The sequence below is a fragment of the Calonectris borealis genome, chromosome 1, assembly GCF_964195595.1.
Source record: "Calonectris borealis chromosome 1, bCalBor7.hap1.2, whole genome shotgun sequence".
NCBI lineage: Eukaryota > Metazoa > Chordata > Aves > Procellariiformes > Procellariidae > Calonectris > Calonectris borealis.
Window position 1 is genome coordinate 76624883 of NC_134312.1, and position 13570 is coordinate 76638452.

General features: G+C 44.6%; 1 protein-coding gene across 6 annotated transcripts in view; it reads left to right on the top strand.

Annotated features, from left to right (window-relative positions):
- PPFIBP1 (PPFIB scaffold protein 1) overlaps nucleotides 1-13570 on the top strand; it is a 142767-nt gene that overhangs the window by 91355 nt on the left and 37842 nt on the right. For all 6 annotated transcript variants that reach the window (XM_075161295.1, XM_075161340.1, XM_075161331.1 and 3 more), the window contains 3 exons: nucleotides 8963-9049; nucleotides 10268-10381; nucleotides 10938-11069. In XM_075161295.1, the coding sequence (XP_075017396.1) occupies nucleotides 8963-9049; nucleotides 10268-10381; nucleotides 10938-11069 (333 nt within the window). The remainder of the gene's footprint in view (nucleotides 1-8962; nucleotides 9050-10267; nucleotides 10382-10937; nucleotides 11070-13570) is intronic.

Sequence of the window (13570 nt, forward strand, 5' to 3'; positions counted from 1 at the left end):
CATGCTTAGTGATGCTGATCCACTGCATGTTATTCTGGAGTAAAGGGGCCCAGCAGCGTGGCTGGAGGCCTGTTGAGATTAATGAGGTGAAGGCCAGTCATTGCCCTTTGTGATGGCGAATGTGTGATTTAGGGATGCCTGGCTGTTAGGATCTGGAAGGAGGTCCTTCAGACCTGCGTGATGTGGATCACCGCATGGCAATGAGACGGTAATGATTTTCATTGCAGCCATGGGCTGAACCTGGGAGAGGAAGGGCTCTGTTGTGCCATTCGGCTTAGTGCCTCCTGAGCACTTGAAAAGGTGTGCAGGGCTTGTGTGTACAAAAAATTGCAGAAAATAGCTATTCCATCTATGCTTCTCCTCACTCTGCCTCAAATTACTCCCTTGTGCTCTCTGGCATCCTTAAAGCCCCTAGTAGGAAAGACTGAACGTTACACTTTGTACTGTGCTACAAGCATGGGATTTGCAGGTGTCACCAGTGTCACTGGTCCCTGTCTGAGCAGGAAGGTGTCACGTGAAGTGCCCGGATGATTTGCAGGAAGGCCTTCTGCAACTATGCCCGTCCTTACCGAGGAAGGGAAGACACCTCCTTGGTTTGAAATCAGTTTAATCTTCCACGCATGAAGAAGTTGCATCCACCAGGCTATTCCAAGCTGCTGGAACTGGTGCGTGACATCCCATCCAAAGCTGTAAGCAAGTCTCTCGTGTCTCGGAGGAAAACAAAAATAGTGTTTGCTGCTGCCAAACAGTGTGTCACAGGAGAAAAATCCTCTCCTGGCCCCTTCAGGGAAACCGCTGATGCCCTAGTTGGGAAAAGGGTCTGAAAGCAGTCTCCCAGAGTTGCTCGCTTCTGTAAAACGGGGCAGAGCATTCAGTTTTGCAGTGCCAGAATTGGCTGCCCCGTGTCCCTGTACCGCTTCCTAGTGACCGCTTCCTTTCTGCTCCTCTCAGTGTCTTAGTCTACACAAGCACTCAAAAAGGGCCAACGAGTTAAAATGCCTCATGCCATTTTTTTTTTTAACCGGTGGATGCCAGATGGCCACGTGACATCAGAGCGCACGTACAGTGCCTGGACATATGGCAGAGCTCTTCCAAGAGAATCCATCGGATGGTCCCCACGGGCCGTTCAGAGAAGTTGTACATGCAGCTTTCTGCTGCACAAATAAGCCAGTTTAACTGTAACACATCATTTCTAGTTGTCTGTCTACAGCTCAAAACCGATCTCTGTGTTACTGAAACCCTGCTCCTGTCTCCATGTGCAAATGGAGGGCAGGTGAATGTCATGATTAAAATTACAAACGAGGCCATTTGTTCAAAGTCTGGAAAGGGACGGAGGCCTTTTCTAAGCTCAGAGGTATTGGGACTGTGTGCTTTCACTGGGGACCAGACTTGAAATCCATAGCCAGATCATAACTATTCCAAAGTTTTGGAGGTTTTTTTGGATTTCTCCTGATGAACAGAAATGTTTCATGTATTCTCATGTGTGCTTTAATAAAACCTGTGCTGCACTCTGTGAAAATGGAGCTTCTGGCTTGAATATAGACAGCGTGTGAGTAATCTGTAACATCATCACCAGTAACAAGACCATCTTAGATGAAACTCTGCCTTTTGCAAGACCACGGCAGCCCCGTTGTGTCCAGCTGGAAGTTGATAGATCCATCTCTTGAAGAATAATTCGCAGAAACCTTGCTCCCAGTCATGAATGTTGCTCCGGTTTTTCTTCAGTTGAAACAAACAAGAGACAGTTTTCTTTCTGTTTATTATCTTTCTTGACAGTGTTTTTTGGTTGTTTTTTTTTTAAATACATCTTACAGTGTTTTTTGGTTGTTTTTTTTTTTTTAAAATACATCTTATGCAACAACCTTCCCAGAAAGAAGAAACCAACTGTGTCTTGTTAAAAAGGAGGGTGAAGGGTAGAAGTGGGTGGACAGTCCCTTCCCACACCTCAGAGCCAGCTTCCCCAAGCTCCTGATCTGAACTTGTGTATGTGGGTCCTGTTGTTTGCCTTCTCCTCTTTAAAGGATGTGCTCCTGGAACGAAAGAGCCAAGATGATACTTTTTCTTTAAAATCCACAGCAAGTGCAACTGTGTTTTTAGCTTTGGAAGTGACTTTCTGAATTTTTTTTTTTTTTTTTTTTTTTACTCCAGAAGTGAATTTCTGAAGTTGACTATAAGACCATTAAAGCAAAACAAACTTTATGGCCTCCAAAGGTTTCTTGAAGAAAATTTTCAGCTCATCTGAAGATGATAGTCAATTTGAGCTCTGGTACCCATAGTGGCTTGTGCAATCCAGAGTGTTGCTGCTGTGAATAGCAGCATCTGTCGTCTCACAGACCAGCTCAGATTTTGACACTTCTTCAACAAGTTGGTTCTTCCAAAAAGTGGCTGGGAGTAATGAGAGTTAATATGAGAGGATATTAGATTTCAGAGAGATGTTTTCCTTGCTGGATAAACATAGCTTGTAATCTTACAGAGATATATTGGCCTATTTGGATGGGAACAGGGTGGTTCCCAAGTCGGGGAAGCGGTTTGGTTAGCCAGAAATCATCTAATATTTCTTATTCATGGAAAAATCTTGTCTTCAAACCAAAGTTTGTTGTTTGATTGTCTTAGTGTGGGCGTACAGTGCACTCATTTGGCTCTGCTTGCGCTTATGTTGAGTTTAGCTATCGAAAGGTCCTATGGTAATGTGTGGCACATAGGCATTTACCACCAAACACCTATTTGAGATCCCTTCTCAAGTTGCAATGTGAAAGGAGCCTCGTGATACCGTTTCAGTCTGTCATCATAAACTGCCTCCCAGCAATACTTTTTGTCCCTGAGAGGTCTACCTCTCAAAGTTCTTGAAACACAGGAGCCTGCTTCTTGCTAAAGGTGATTTTCCAGACTGGTGTGTTTTTAACACTGGAAGATAATACGGGCTCATTTAGAGCACGTCTTGGCGTGGCATCTTCATGCATCGTAGATATGACTTCATCAGCCGTAAGAACAACCCCTGCGGTCCTGCGCTGGAGCCCTGATGGCAGAGCCATCAAAAATCACCATTCCCAATCCAAAACGCATCAGTCTGGCTTAAAACACACAGCTTCTGCTCCTCTTCTGCTCTGCTCTTTTGTTCTGGGTTATTCAGTATTCATGTTTTTGAGATTTTTATCTATCAACGGTAGTTGTAAACGTTTCTTTTTAATAATAAAAGCTATGGGTTTTGAGATAATCACAGGACTCCAGGAGCTAGGCTCTGTGGTCAAAAATACCAAGGATTTGTTATGCTGCTGCTGTTGCTGGGTAAATTGAAACTTTAATGTGAGGACAGAGGTTGGTTGTTATTGTTGCATTTGACATGGTTCTTAAGTATGACACAAACTTGAGACAAGCCATTCATGAGACCTGAGACAGTCGAGTCAACTTTTTCTTTCCTCTTTTTCTTGGCGCCTACAAGTGAATTACATGTGTTCTTCCAGCTTGTGCAATTAATAGCCCACCAAGAAAAGAAGACTCCCCCTCCTGTCTACCTTGTAGTCAGGTAAAGGGGTCGGAATTGCTCTTTTCTTGTGTGTTTTTGGATGATTTCCACAGTGCCAGCAGGGTGCAGAGGAGGGGGTTGCTCTCACAGGGGCTGTTCAGTGAGGAGTGAGGGTCGAGATGGCCGGCTGCCACCTGCGTGGGGCTGCCCTTACTCCTGGTCAGGTTTACGCAGCTCTGCACCCCCCTGCCTGCACCTCCTCCGCCTCGCTGCCTGGCTTTTGTGTGTTGGGATCCCAGCGGCAGGCTCAGGTTGGAAGAAGGGTTGATCATCCCGGGCTTTGATGTGTTAATTCCCCAGAGGAGCTGCTTGCTCCGCCTGAGGAGCGCTGCTGCTTCACGGGCTCCGCTTCCCACATCTCCCACTCCGCTGCCACGTTTGCCTCCGTCCTTGGCTAGACGAGGAAACCTGCTGTCGCTTAACCTCTCCGTCTCGGTTCAGAGGAGCCTTGACGGCGCCGTTCGGCACGGCAGGCGCCTGCGGTGCTGGGGCTGCAGCTCTCAGCCTCGGCTGCTTGCCACAGTCACTCGTGTCCTTGAATGCATGAAGATAGTCATGACCAGCATGGAGTATAGCTGGGACATTCACGGACACTGCATCTGGCTAAATAAGGTAAGGCTATCTGTGTTTGTTCTGGCTCTTGCATTTCTCCAAGGGACAAGCCTTAGCTGGGCAATGCTGGTACGGAATAAGCATTTCGTCCTTCTCTTGTATCAGATACCAGCTGAGCTGCTGTTGAAGAAACTGAACGTTCTGAAACGGTTGCATCTTCCCTATTCAGCAGCCGTGTTACTTGTATTTAGAAAATGTTTCAGGTAAATTCCTCAGAGTGAAGGCCTGTCTTAAGCTGATTTTCTTTCAGAATTCACTTTTATTGTAATGAAGCCTTTAAAATATATGGAGGGGGTTTGAGTGGGGTTCCCCCCCCGCCCCCCAGCTCATTCTGTAGGGAGGAATTAATCTGTAAACTTCAGGAAAAGCTGAGCAGCGGGTCTGCCTGCCTGCTGCCGGAGCATGTGGAGCAGGCTATGGATACTCAGAGCGATGAGTAGGGAGGCGTGAAATGCAGGAGATGCCGGTTTGGGAGGGTAGCGGTGAGCTCCCATGCAAACTGGTTAAACACGGGTACGGATTGTGTTCAGACAGATTTGACCAGTATGAATTTGGGATGGCATCAATACTTCCGGAGGGTAAAGCTGTCACGGCTCTGTATGACAGGGGAGACGGTGGTGAATACATTGCTTGGACAACCTGGAGGCTCTGCCCATGGCACACCAAGTAATGTTGAGGTAGCTGAGGCTGGAGGAGCCCCCCTGCAAGGGACTCCCTAAAACAAAGCGAACAGGCAGAACAGCAGTAGCCGTGCTTAGCTAAGCATAGGTAATGTGTATGATAATGATCTGAACAACGTAAGCATGTTGATGAGCTCTAATTTAACTCCAGATGGTCAGGAAAGAGATGTCAGGGACAGCTCACTTGCCCAACTGTGGACTGGGCTGTCTTGGTCAAAACAGTCAGTGCAAGCTGCTGTACAAGAAAATAATGCTGTGGAGTGGCAGCTCCTTCTATACAAATCAAATTGCATCTTCAGCAAGAACAGTGTGATTTGTTCTGCTTATTTTGTCTCAAAAGCAGAAGAGAAAATGAGGGTATCAGCTGCAGTAGGCTAAAAATGAGTTTTATTTTTGAAAGGAGAATTCAACAATTGAGAGGAAACGGAGTTTGTTTTTTTTTTTTTATTAGGAGGCTTAAAACAGCAGCTGTTAGAAACTTTCCTGCGGTTTGGAATGCTAACTCACTTCCAGGGAAAATGGATTAAAGACTGAGGGCAGGCAAGCTGTGAAAGTTTGGTGATGCATCTACTTATTACAGGAATAATTCCCTCCAGAGCAGTGTGGATTTTTACACTTATATGATTGCAGACAAAGCCTACACACGTGTTTAACAGATTAGCCACAGATTGATCTTGCAGAGTTTTTAAGTGCACTGGGTCTGATCTTATAAGTCATTTTAAGTAAACGCTTAACCTCAAACTTCTGCAAAGCCTCAGTGGCATCGTGACAACTGTTCTTTTGTTTTTAGGATTAAGATCAGTATTGGTAAATCTGCATTCTCTTGCCATACAATGTTTTGCAATTAATCCCTAAATTGAAAACACATGCTAAGACTAACCCCTTAATTGAACATAGATTTTAAGTTGCTAATGAGGAAGAGCCTTCTTTGGGAAATGGAAAAGCTTGTCTTACACAGCTAGTAAACTATGTTAATCCTGTATTGACTTCGGTGATACAAATTTGATCCAGACCTACCAAGTGCCCCAAATCCTCCTGCGGTTGCTGTTGAATCAAATATTTACTTTGCTTGGTTTGGTTTGGTTTGGTTTTGGTTTTTGTTAAAGCAGAGCCATTGCTCTGCAGAGTGAGTAGCTGCCGGGCTGAGTCCCAGGGGAGGCTGCGGGTCCCCAGGTGGAGAGAAACTCCTCCTGAAGGACACACCGAGTGTTGCTCACCCAGGTTTTGCACACACCAGGTCTCCCGGCATCTTTCATACCTCCCTGCAGCAGCTCCCTCCACCCCATCGCCCGATGCACTGATTTCCCATATCCAGTGTTTGGGCATCTTCCCTCTCCATTTCTCTTCAGTCCTGCCCACTGCCGTCATTACCCTGTTCTTCTTTTCGTGCATTTCATCTCCTCTCTTCTTTCGTCATCTCTCTGGGAAGAAAATCATGCCAGGTACCAACTTTTTACCTTTGAAGACAGCACAGAGGAGAGGTGTGGGAAGGCATCGTGTGGCTGTTGCCTGCAGGTCCCCGATCTCTGCACCACCATAGGAGGTGCTGGGGCTGCTGCTCTGTGAAATAGCTGCTGTGACCGCTCTTGGGTCATGCTTTCTCCCACTCTCATCTTTTTCCCCACTGTAACCAAAGTCAGTGACTTTCTTGCCTTTTCATGCCTAAAATGAAGAGTTAGTCCCAGGTATTAAGCAGAAGCTAACAACATGTCAGGCAAAAAGCAAACTGCTGTTGGGTTGTACACAAAGTTTTCTGTTTTCGGTGTTCCACAGGAGGTCTGTTTTTATGCAGATTTTACAAAATATTTCTGGCAACTGCCAGCAAAGACATCTTTGTATTTGGTTTTGTGGGAGAAAAACCTTTACTCTGGTCCTGTTTGGGGTTGCCATCACCTCCTCCCTCTTTCTCAAGGCAATGTGCAGCTGCGGCCTGAACTCTGACTCTCTAAATACTCATATTTTAAAACAAAGTACGATGTGCTGAGCAAAATAGGATTTTTTTTTGAGGAATGGGAACGGAGTTTAACAACAAAGGTGTCTTGGCAAGATGCTACGCACAATGACTACATTCTGCTTTAACACCTCGTTGATTTTCATGGCATCGTAAAGACATTTTCATCGTAGTGTGAAACCAATGCTTATGTTGACATATTTTCTTCACGCAGTCTTTGGTTTTAGTTAATTTGTGTCTGGTTACGCTGACTAGAGCCATCGGGAGGTTCGGTGGTGAGGGCGCTGATGTGGTGGTTGGGAGGCAGGGAGTCAAGCCTGTGCTTTGACAAGGATTTTCATGTGAGCCCTGGCAGGCTGGAGGGGTGTCTTTGCACCTTGGCTGTCTCCTTGTAATGGGGGATGAATGTCACTTTCCTACATCAGAGACATACACTGGATTGATAAATGTGTTGTGTGTTACGAAATACAGATGCTGTATTCATGGCGGCTGAGTAAGTGCCCGAGATGTGTCGGAGGTCTTTAAATGAGAAGGGAGCTACAGAATAGCAAAAGTATGCAAAAACCTCGTTTTTGTATTTCGCATACAAGTCAAGTTACAAAATTTAAAGCATAATCTGCTAGGTGAGCAGCTAACAAGTTTATTTTGGAAGCTCTTCGACTTCTTTGACCTAAATTAAAACTATTACAAAACTGAAGTCTCACTGATCTCGAATGGAAATCCTATGGCATGAGCTAAATTCTGGTAGAGGTCAGGGGGAAAACAGAGCAAACTCAGAAGTTTAGAGTATTTCTGCCTTGGTGCTTAGTTTCTCGATGGTCAGGAGGCCTAGTAATTTACTGCTAAATAATTCAGATTCAGGGTATCATTATGGTGTGAGGTATTGGTACAAATTACTAGAGAGCATCCTTTCTTAGTCTGCTGTAGTTCTAGTGATTTCAGGGGAGATATTATGGTCACCTTGTAAAGGTTACACATGTATGCTTGGGAGACACATTTGCAACTGCACACTGATTTACAAGCTGCCATGACACAGCCTGGTTTCTTGAGGAGAGCGCTAAGGTGAGGTCAAATACTTTGTACTCCCTCCTGTTTGCTTTGCGTCTAATCTTTAAGTGGTGCCGGTGGGCATTTTATTCCTCTGGTTTTGAACAAGGCAGTTTTTCCCTTCACCCAAAGTCAGGCACGTAACTTAGAAAGGGATTTTTAGCTGGACGTTTCCTGAGGCATCCTCTGCAATCGGGGGAGACAGGCTGTGTGAAAGGGAGATTCAAAGCAGGAGCTCCGAGGCTTGGAGCTCCTAGATGGGGGTGGCCTCTCATGGCAGGGTTGCGCTGCAGACTCACCGGGGCACGAGGATCAGTTGCCCGGTTTCTTCTCGTCACATACTCAGAGGGAAATCAAGGCCCCTCGGAGTTGATGGGAGCCTCTGTACTGAGCACGCTGGATTTCAGAGCAGCTTTTCAGAATCCTCTAAGTGATTTAGGCAATGATGGGAACAAGAATGTCTTTTCTGAGCCGAGATCTGATTGTGGCGTCCATCACAAAGTGCTTTGAGACAGCTTTGAATATGGATAGAGTAAAATCCTTCTCGCTGCTCAAGCGCATTGAAGTTTTTATGAAGAAAGTAAGTTGCTGATTCCTCTGAACTCTGATAGCATTAACATGTATTCTTGTTTCTCTTTAGCCTCAGGCAGCTTTATAAAGAGATGCGTTTAGAGTGCAGACGTTCATCCATACCCAGTAAAATGTGCCTGATGTAAAAGGATGTCTCTTATGTGTGTTTTAGAAAAAATTGAGAAGCATAATGCACATTTTGTAGATTGTACATTGATTTTTTTTCACTTGCTGAATGTCTTGGGGTATTTGTCTCTTTGCAAGTATGGCTTAGCATAGTACATCATTGAGCACAAATTTTGTTAACAAAATGCTGAATGCACAGAATTGGGTCACCAAAAGGTTTTCCTTTCTCATCTTTAAGCCTCTGAACAATTCTTGTCCTGAACGGTGGTTGTGTATCCTTTGTTGACAGTTTATTCGATTTGTAACCCTTTGGGAGCTGAAGAATACTTTAAATCTGTTCTTGAACTGTGCAGACTAAAAATACTCCTAAAAATACTCTGTAAGCGTGCTGATAACATTGAATGATGCTTATGGTACAATAGCTGACAACACAATATTTGCTGTCTTTTTCAGACTAATGGACATATATCTGGGAATGGAGATGTGTATCAAGAAAGGCTGGCTCGTCTGGAAAATGATAAGGAATCTCTTGTTCTGCAAGTGAGTAGTCACCTAAATTATTTTTTTCTGCTATTGCATTCATAAGACTTTTTGATAGTATGCGATAAAACCTCTGAGGATTTATTTGCAGTTGTGTCATCTTGGACAGTGTTCAGAAGGCTTGCTGATACTTGAGAATTAACACAGATTAAGGATAGGTGTGAATTTAGATTGCAGGAAAATTCTAAAGGGCTTTCTTTCTGTGTATCTGATCTCTTTTTGAATGTTGTTAGGTGAGCAGGTCTGCAGAGTGACCACTTTCTTACATTCGTGTGTATCCTTAAGATCACCATTTTCTATGACCATTCACATGCTGTCTGCATCAGGTGACAGATGTCCTGTCCTTGTGAAAGGTGACAAAAGCTGCAGGACTGGCCAATGGGCAGGAGGAGATGAGCAGCTCCTCGGAGGTCCTGCTCACCTGCTGCTGGGCTGGACTGGGTCAGCCCCGAGTGCTCTTGCCAGCTGGCTTACTCTTGCCATCAGAGTTGGGACTACCTGGCGCCTCTTGGTCTGCGCAGGTGTCCTGCGGTCTTCTGACGCAGACCTGGCCTAAGGGCTGTGACAATTTTGAGTTCTGCTCTAGGCAGCTTGCCCTCATTCCCAGCGGTACTGTGGATTTCCTCGAAAGAGCCTGTTTAAAACAAAAACTTAATTCAGAAAAGGCAAAATGAGAATCAGTCTCAAAAGTGTTGTCTTGGTCTTGCCTAGCCTCAGTCCATGTGTTTTAACCTCCTTTGCTTTTATTGTTCTGAAAAGGAGAAGCTGTACGCTATGGTACACTGCATGCAATCAGTTGGAAAGCAGAATAAATTGTATGCAATGAGGTTTAGCTATTTGGTTGTTAAGGTAGGAGCTAGTGGGTTTTAGTTAATGTATTGTCACAGCAACGGCATAATTGTTGGCTATAAAATGCAGCAGCCACCCCTTGCGAAAACTTCCAGGGCAAGTCAGGAGGGGAAATGCAGGATTGCATTGTGTCCACCAGAACTTTGGCTGAAATTCCAGTAAGCATGAGGGGAGAGCTTTCCCTCCTCTCTTTTTGCCTTTGCCACCCATTGTGTCCACTGCAGAGCTCTGCTGCTGCTCCTCCTCCCCCCATGGTCCCGTTTCATCCGTGGCCCAGCCAGCACTGTTACTCATGTACAGTTCTTCAGGTGACATATACGGCATGGGTGCAAGGTACTAAGTATGCATCCCTTTTTCTCCGCTCTGCAGGTAAGTGTGCTTACAGACCAGGTGGAAGCCCAAGGAGAAAAGATTCGGGATCTGGAGTTCTGTCTAGAGGAGCACAGGGAGAAGCTGAATGCCACGGAAGAGATGCTGCAGCAGGTATTTCACAGGCACATGTCTGTCTCGCTGTCTGTCTTCATTCTGTCTTAACAAACTGCATTTTGCTTCGGTGAGAGCAATGCACTTCAAGGTGTTGCACCCCTTGATGTCTCTTAACTAAGTGATGATTTTCTACCATATTTGCTTTAAAGTCTTTGTACTTGGTGATGTCAGTGCTGCTTTACACTGTAGGAATCCAGTCCTGCTCTTCTTTGAGCCTTTCCCCACTGAACTTCAAACAGACTTGGATTAAAGCCTCTGGCAGGATGGGTGGATTCCCCTCAACGCTCCTTGCTGCCCAGAGCAACTGTGATGACAGACAAGCTTTTTTCTCATCCTGGCAGCCAACCCGTCATAGTGCCCCCGTGATCTCAGATGCATCCTAGCTGCCTGGCGTCTGTCAGATGGGTAATAGCTGTGTCCCAGGGCTTCACAGAGTGCAAGGAAGAGTGTGATACTTTTCCCCATGAAAGAGGCCTTTAGCTGTAGAAATGAATTACCGATTTCTTCCCCTTGGATGAATAATTCTGTTTTCTTCCCCTTTATGTTGAATCAGGAGCTTTTAAGCAGAACGTCCCTTGAAACTCAGAAGCTGGATCTGATGGCAGAGATTTCCACTCTGAAGTTAAAGCTTACATCTGTGGAGAAGGATAGATTGGACTATGAGGACAGATTCAGAGACACAGACGTGAGTAAAACCCAACTGAATAAATTGTGAAAGCTGTGTCTAGCTTCACATTACCTGAAAATTTCCTGGGAATTTTTTTTTTTTTTTTTGCGCCAGGCAAGAAGAGAATTCATCTTTAAGATTAAAACATGTATCTCTTAAAATAAAAAGTGTCCTCTTTGGTAAACTCTGGTTTTACACAGAAAGATTTCCAAAACCAGTTTTTGATTCTTGCCATCAGATCTCAGGAGGGATGGCATTTAGGATGGATTTAAATAAAGCCATGAACATACTGCACTCTTCTGTCCCAACTTGAAACTGTCATTGTCTTAGTAAGGCATGTTTGAGGCAAATGCTTAAGCCCATTGCAAGTACAAAAAGCATGCATGTGCAAAGACACGGCACACTAACAGGTACAACTTTTGGTTTCAGTAGCAGAGAGAATGAGGTGACTCAGTCTGAGGGCATTTTGAAGCCTTATTTCAAACCCCAGCCCCACAGAAGAGGCTTCAGCCCAGCGGTGTACAGTGTCAGGCAGAGCTGCAGCCTGGAGCTGCCATCCCTGGCAGCGCTCTCCTGAGGCATTTGCCCTCTGTGCGCCGCAGATCTGTGTAGCTGAACCTTGCTCGTGTTTGAAGCCAGAAAGCCTCAAAGCAGGTGGGCAAACCCAGTTTTTCCAGGAAACGCCAAGAATCAGGCCAAGCTTCGCTGCCAGGGTGACATACCCCATATCAGAAATACCTTGGAGTCTGCCTAGGAAACAGAATAAAATTTCCAATTCTGAGTTCATCAATGAGCTGAAATGTCGGATGTTTGTATTGTGGATGTTCCAGTTGTCATTCATTTCTAGAAGGGAAGAAGCCATAATGTCATCACAGGAGACAAAATTTGCTTTTTCCGCTTCAATCAGTGGTTTATCAACTCCCTTTCAGTTTCCTGCATATTTTCCAGTGAAGTGTCGTTCCTCACTTGTATTGCAAGCGTAAGAGCAAAAGTTAGGCTTGCTTTTGAATTACTTTCTCTGGGCCTATCTGAAGTAATAGGCAGACTGAAAGAAGTCCACAGGTTGCAAACTAGTGACTCAAATAATGTTCAGCTTTGAAAGGTGGTGATCATTTACGTAGTGATGGCGGTGTCCGTTCCTGCAATGTAGCACATCTGGGTGCTGCCAAGCTGTGGATCAGATTCATGTTGCCTCCTGCTACCTTTTCCTCTAGTTTGAAACCAGACATTATGTGAAGGATCACAGCATTGCCTTTAAAAGCGGCTGATTTTGCAGTCCAGGCAAGTACTGTGCAAGGCAATGCTGGAGAAATGGGCAGGTGGAAAGGTGGAGGGAACTGTTGAAGGTCTGCTGCATCCATAGGAGGTGTGTTAAGCTGCTTTCTCAGCTCCCATGAGGTCTCTCTGCCCACACAGTGCTCGGCTCTTTCATGAATTACAGCATACATCAGATAACTCTCTTCACCTGTATACTGACACCTATCAGAAGCAGCCCGAACAATAGATACATGAGTTGACATCAGCAGTAAATGGCTCTGGGGAGGCAGGGTTTGGTCCAAACGACTGCAGTGAGCAGGTGCTTTCAGAACTGGATTCCACTGCATCTCCATTTGTAAACACCCTGTGGTTTCTTGTGCTTTCCAAAACAGGTTACAAAAGTGATTGGGCTTTGGGTGATTTGCTTCCTCTCTTTCTATTCTTATTTTTATTGAATATGATTCTTTGCTGAGCTTTCCTGTACTCCCTCTTTTTTCATTTCCCTCCTGAACTGCAGTCTCTCCGTAACTTAATAGCACAATTCAGACAGCAGACCAAGAAGGTGGATGTGGAGCTACCTCTGTTCCCAGAAAAGTGGTTAGTGTGAGGACCACAATATGCACTGCAACTCTGTAGGCTCGATGCAGGAGGCCTACCGGCATGGCAGCTATGAAGACCTTTCTCTTTGAAATACCTTGAAATACGCTTAATGTCTTTGATAAAAATAAGATAACCTAAATTATGTTTAAAAGGTAATTACTATAATTAGGAGCTATATATATTTCCTGGATATTTATGCTGGAACTAATGAACTATTACTAAAACGTTCCTCCCTCCCTTTGAAAACCAGAATGATGTAGTTCAGTGTGATAGAAATTATTATGTTGTTTCTTCTTTGTTTTATAGCTGTAAAAAGGCTTAGGCTTAGACACTGAAAGGGATAATATATCTTAATTTCCATTTTGTTCAGTGGAAAAATGAATGGCTAGTTAGTTGTAAGGGTCTCAGCCATGCGAAATCTCTGGCAGGTATTTTGGAGGCAGGACTTACTCAGAAATACACAATATTTTATTCAGTGTTGATCTAATTATATTCCTGTTTAAAGTAACAGACGATCAGTTATTTCAGCAGAGCTGAGTATTTAAATGAATATTTAAAGTACTCTAACATAAAACACATTATGGCATTTACATGCAGTGTTCAAAATGGAGTTTCATGCCCAAACTGGGAAAGAAAAACTATGCTTCTGTTTTTATTTAGGG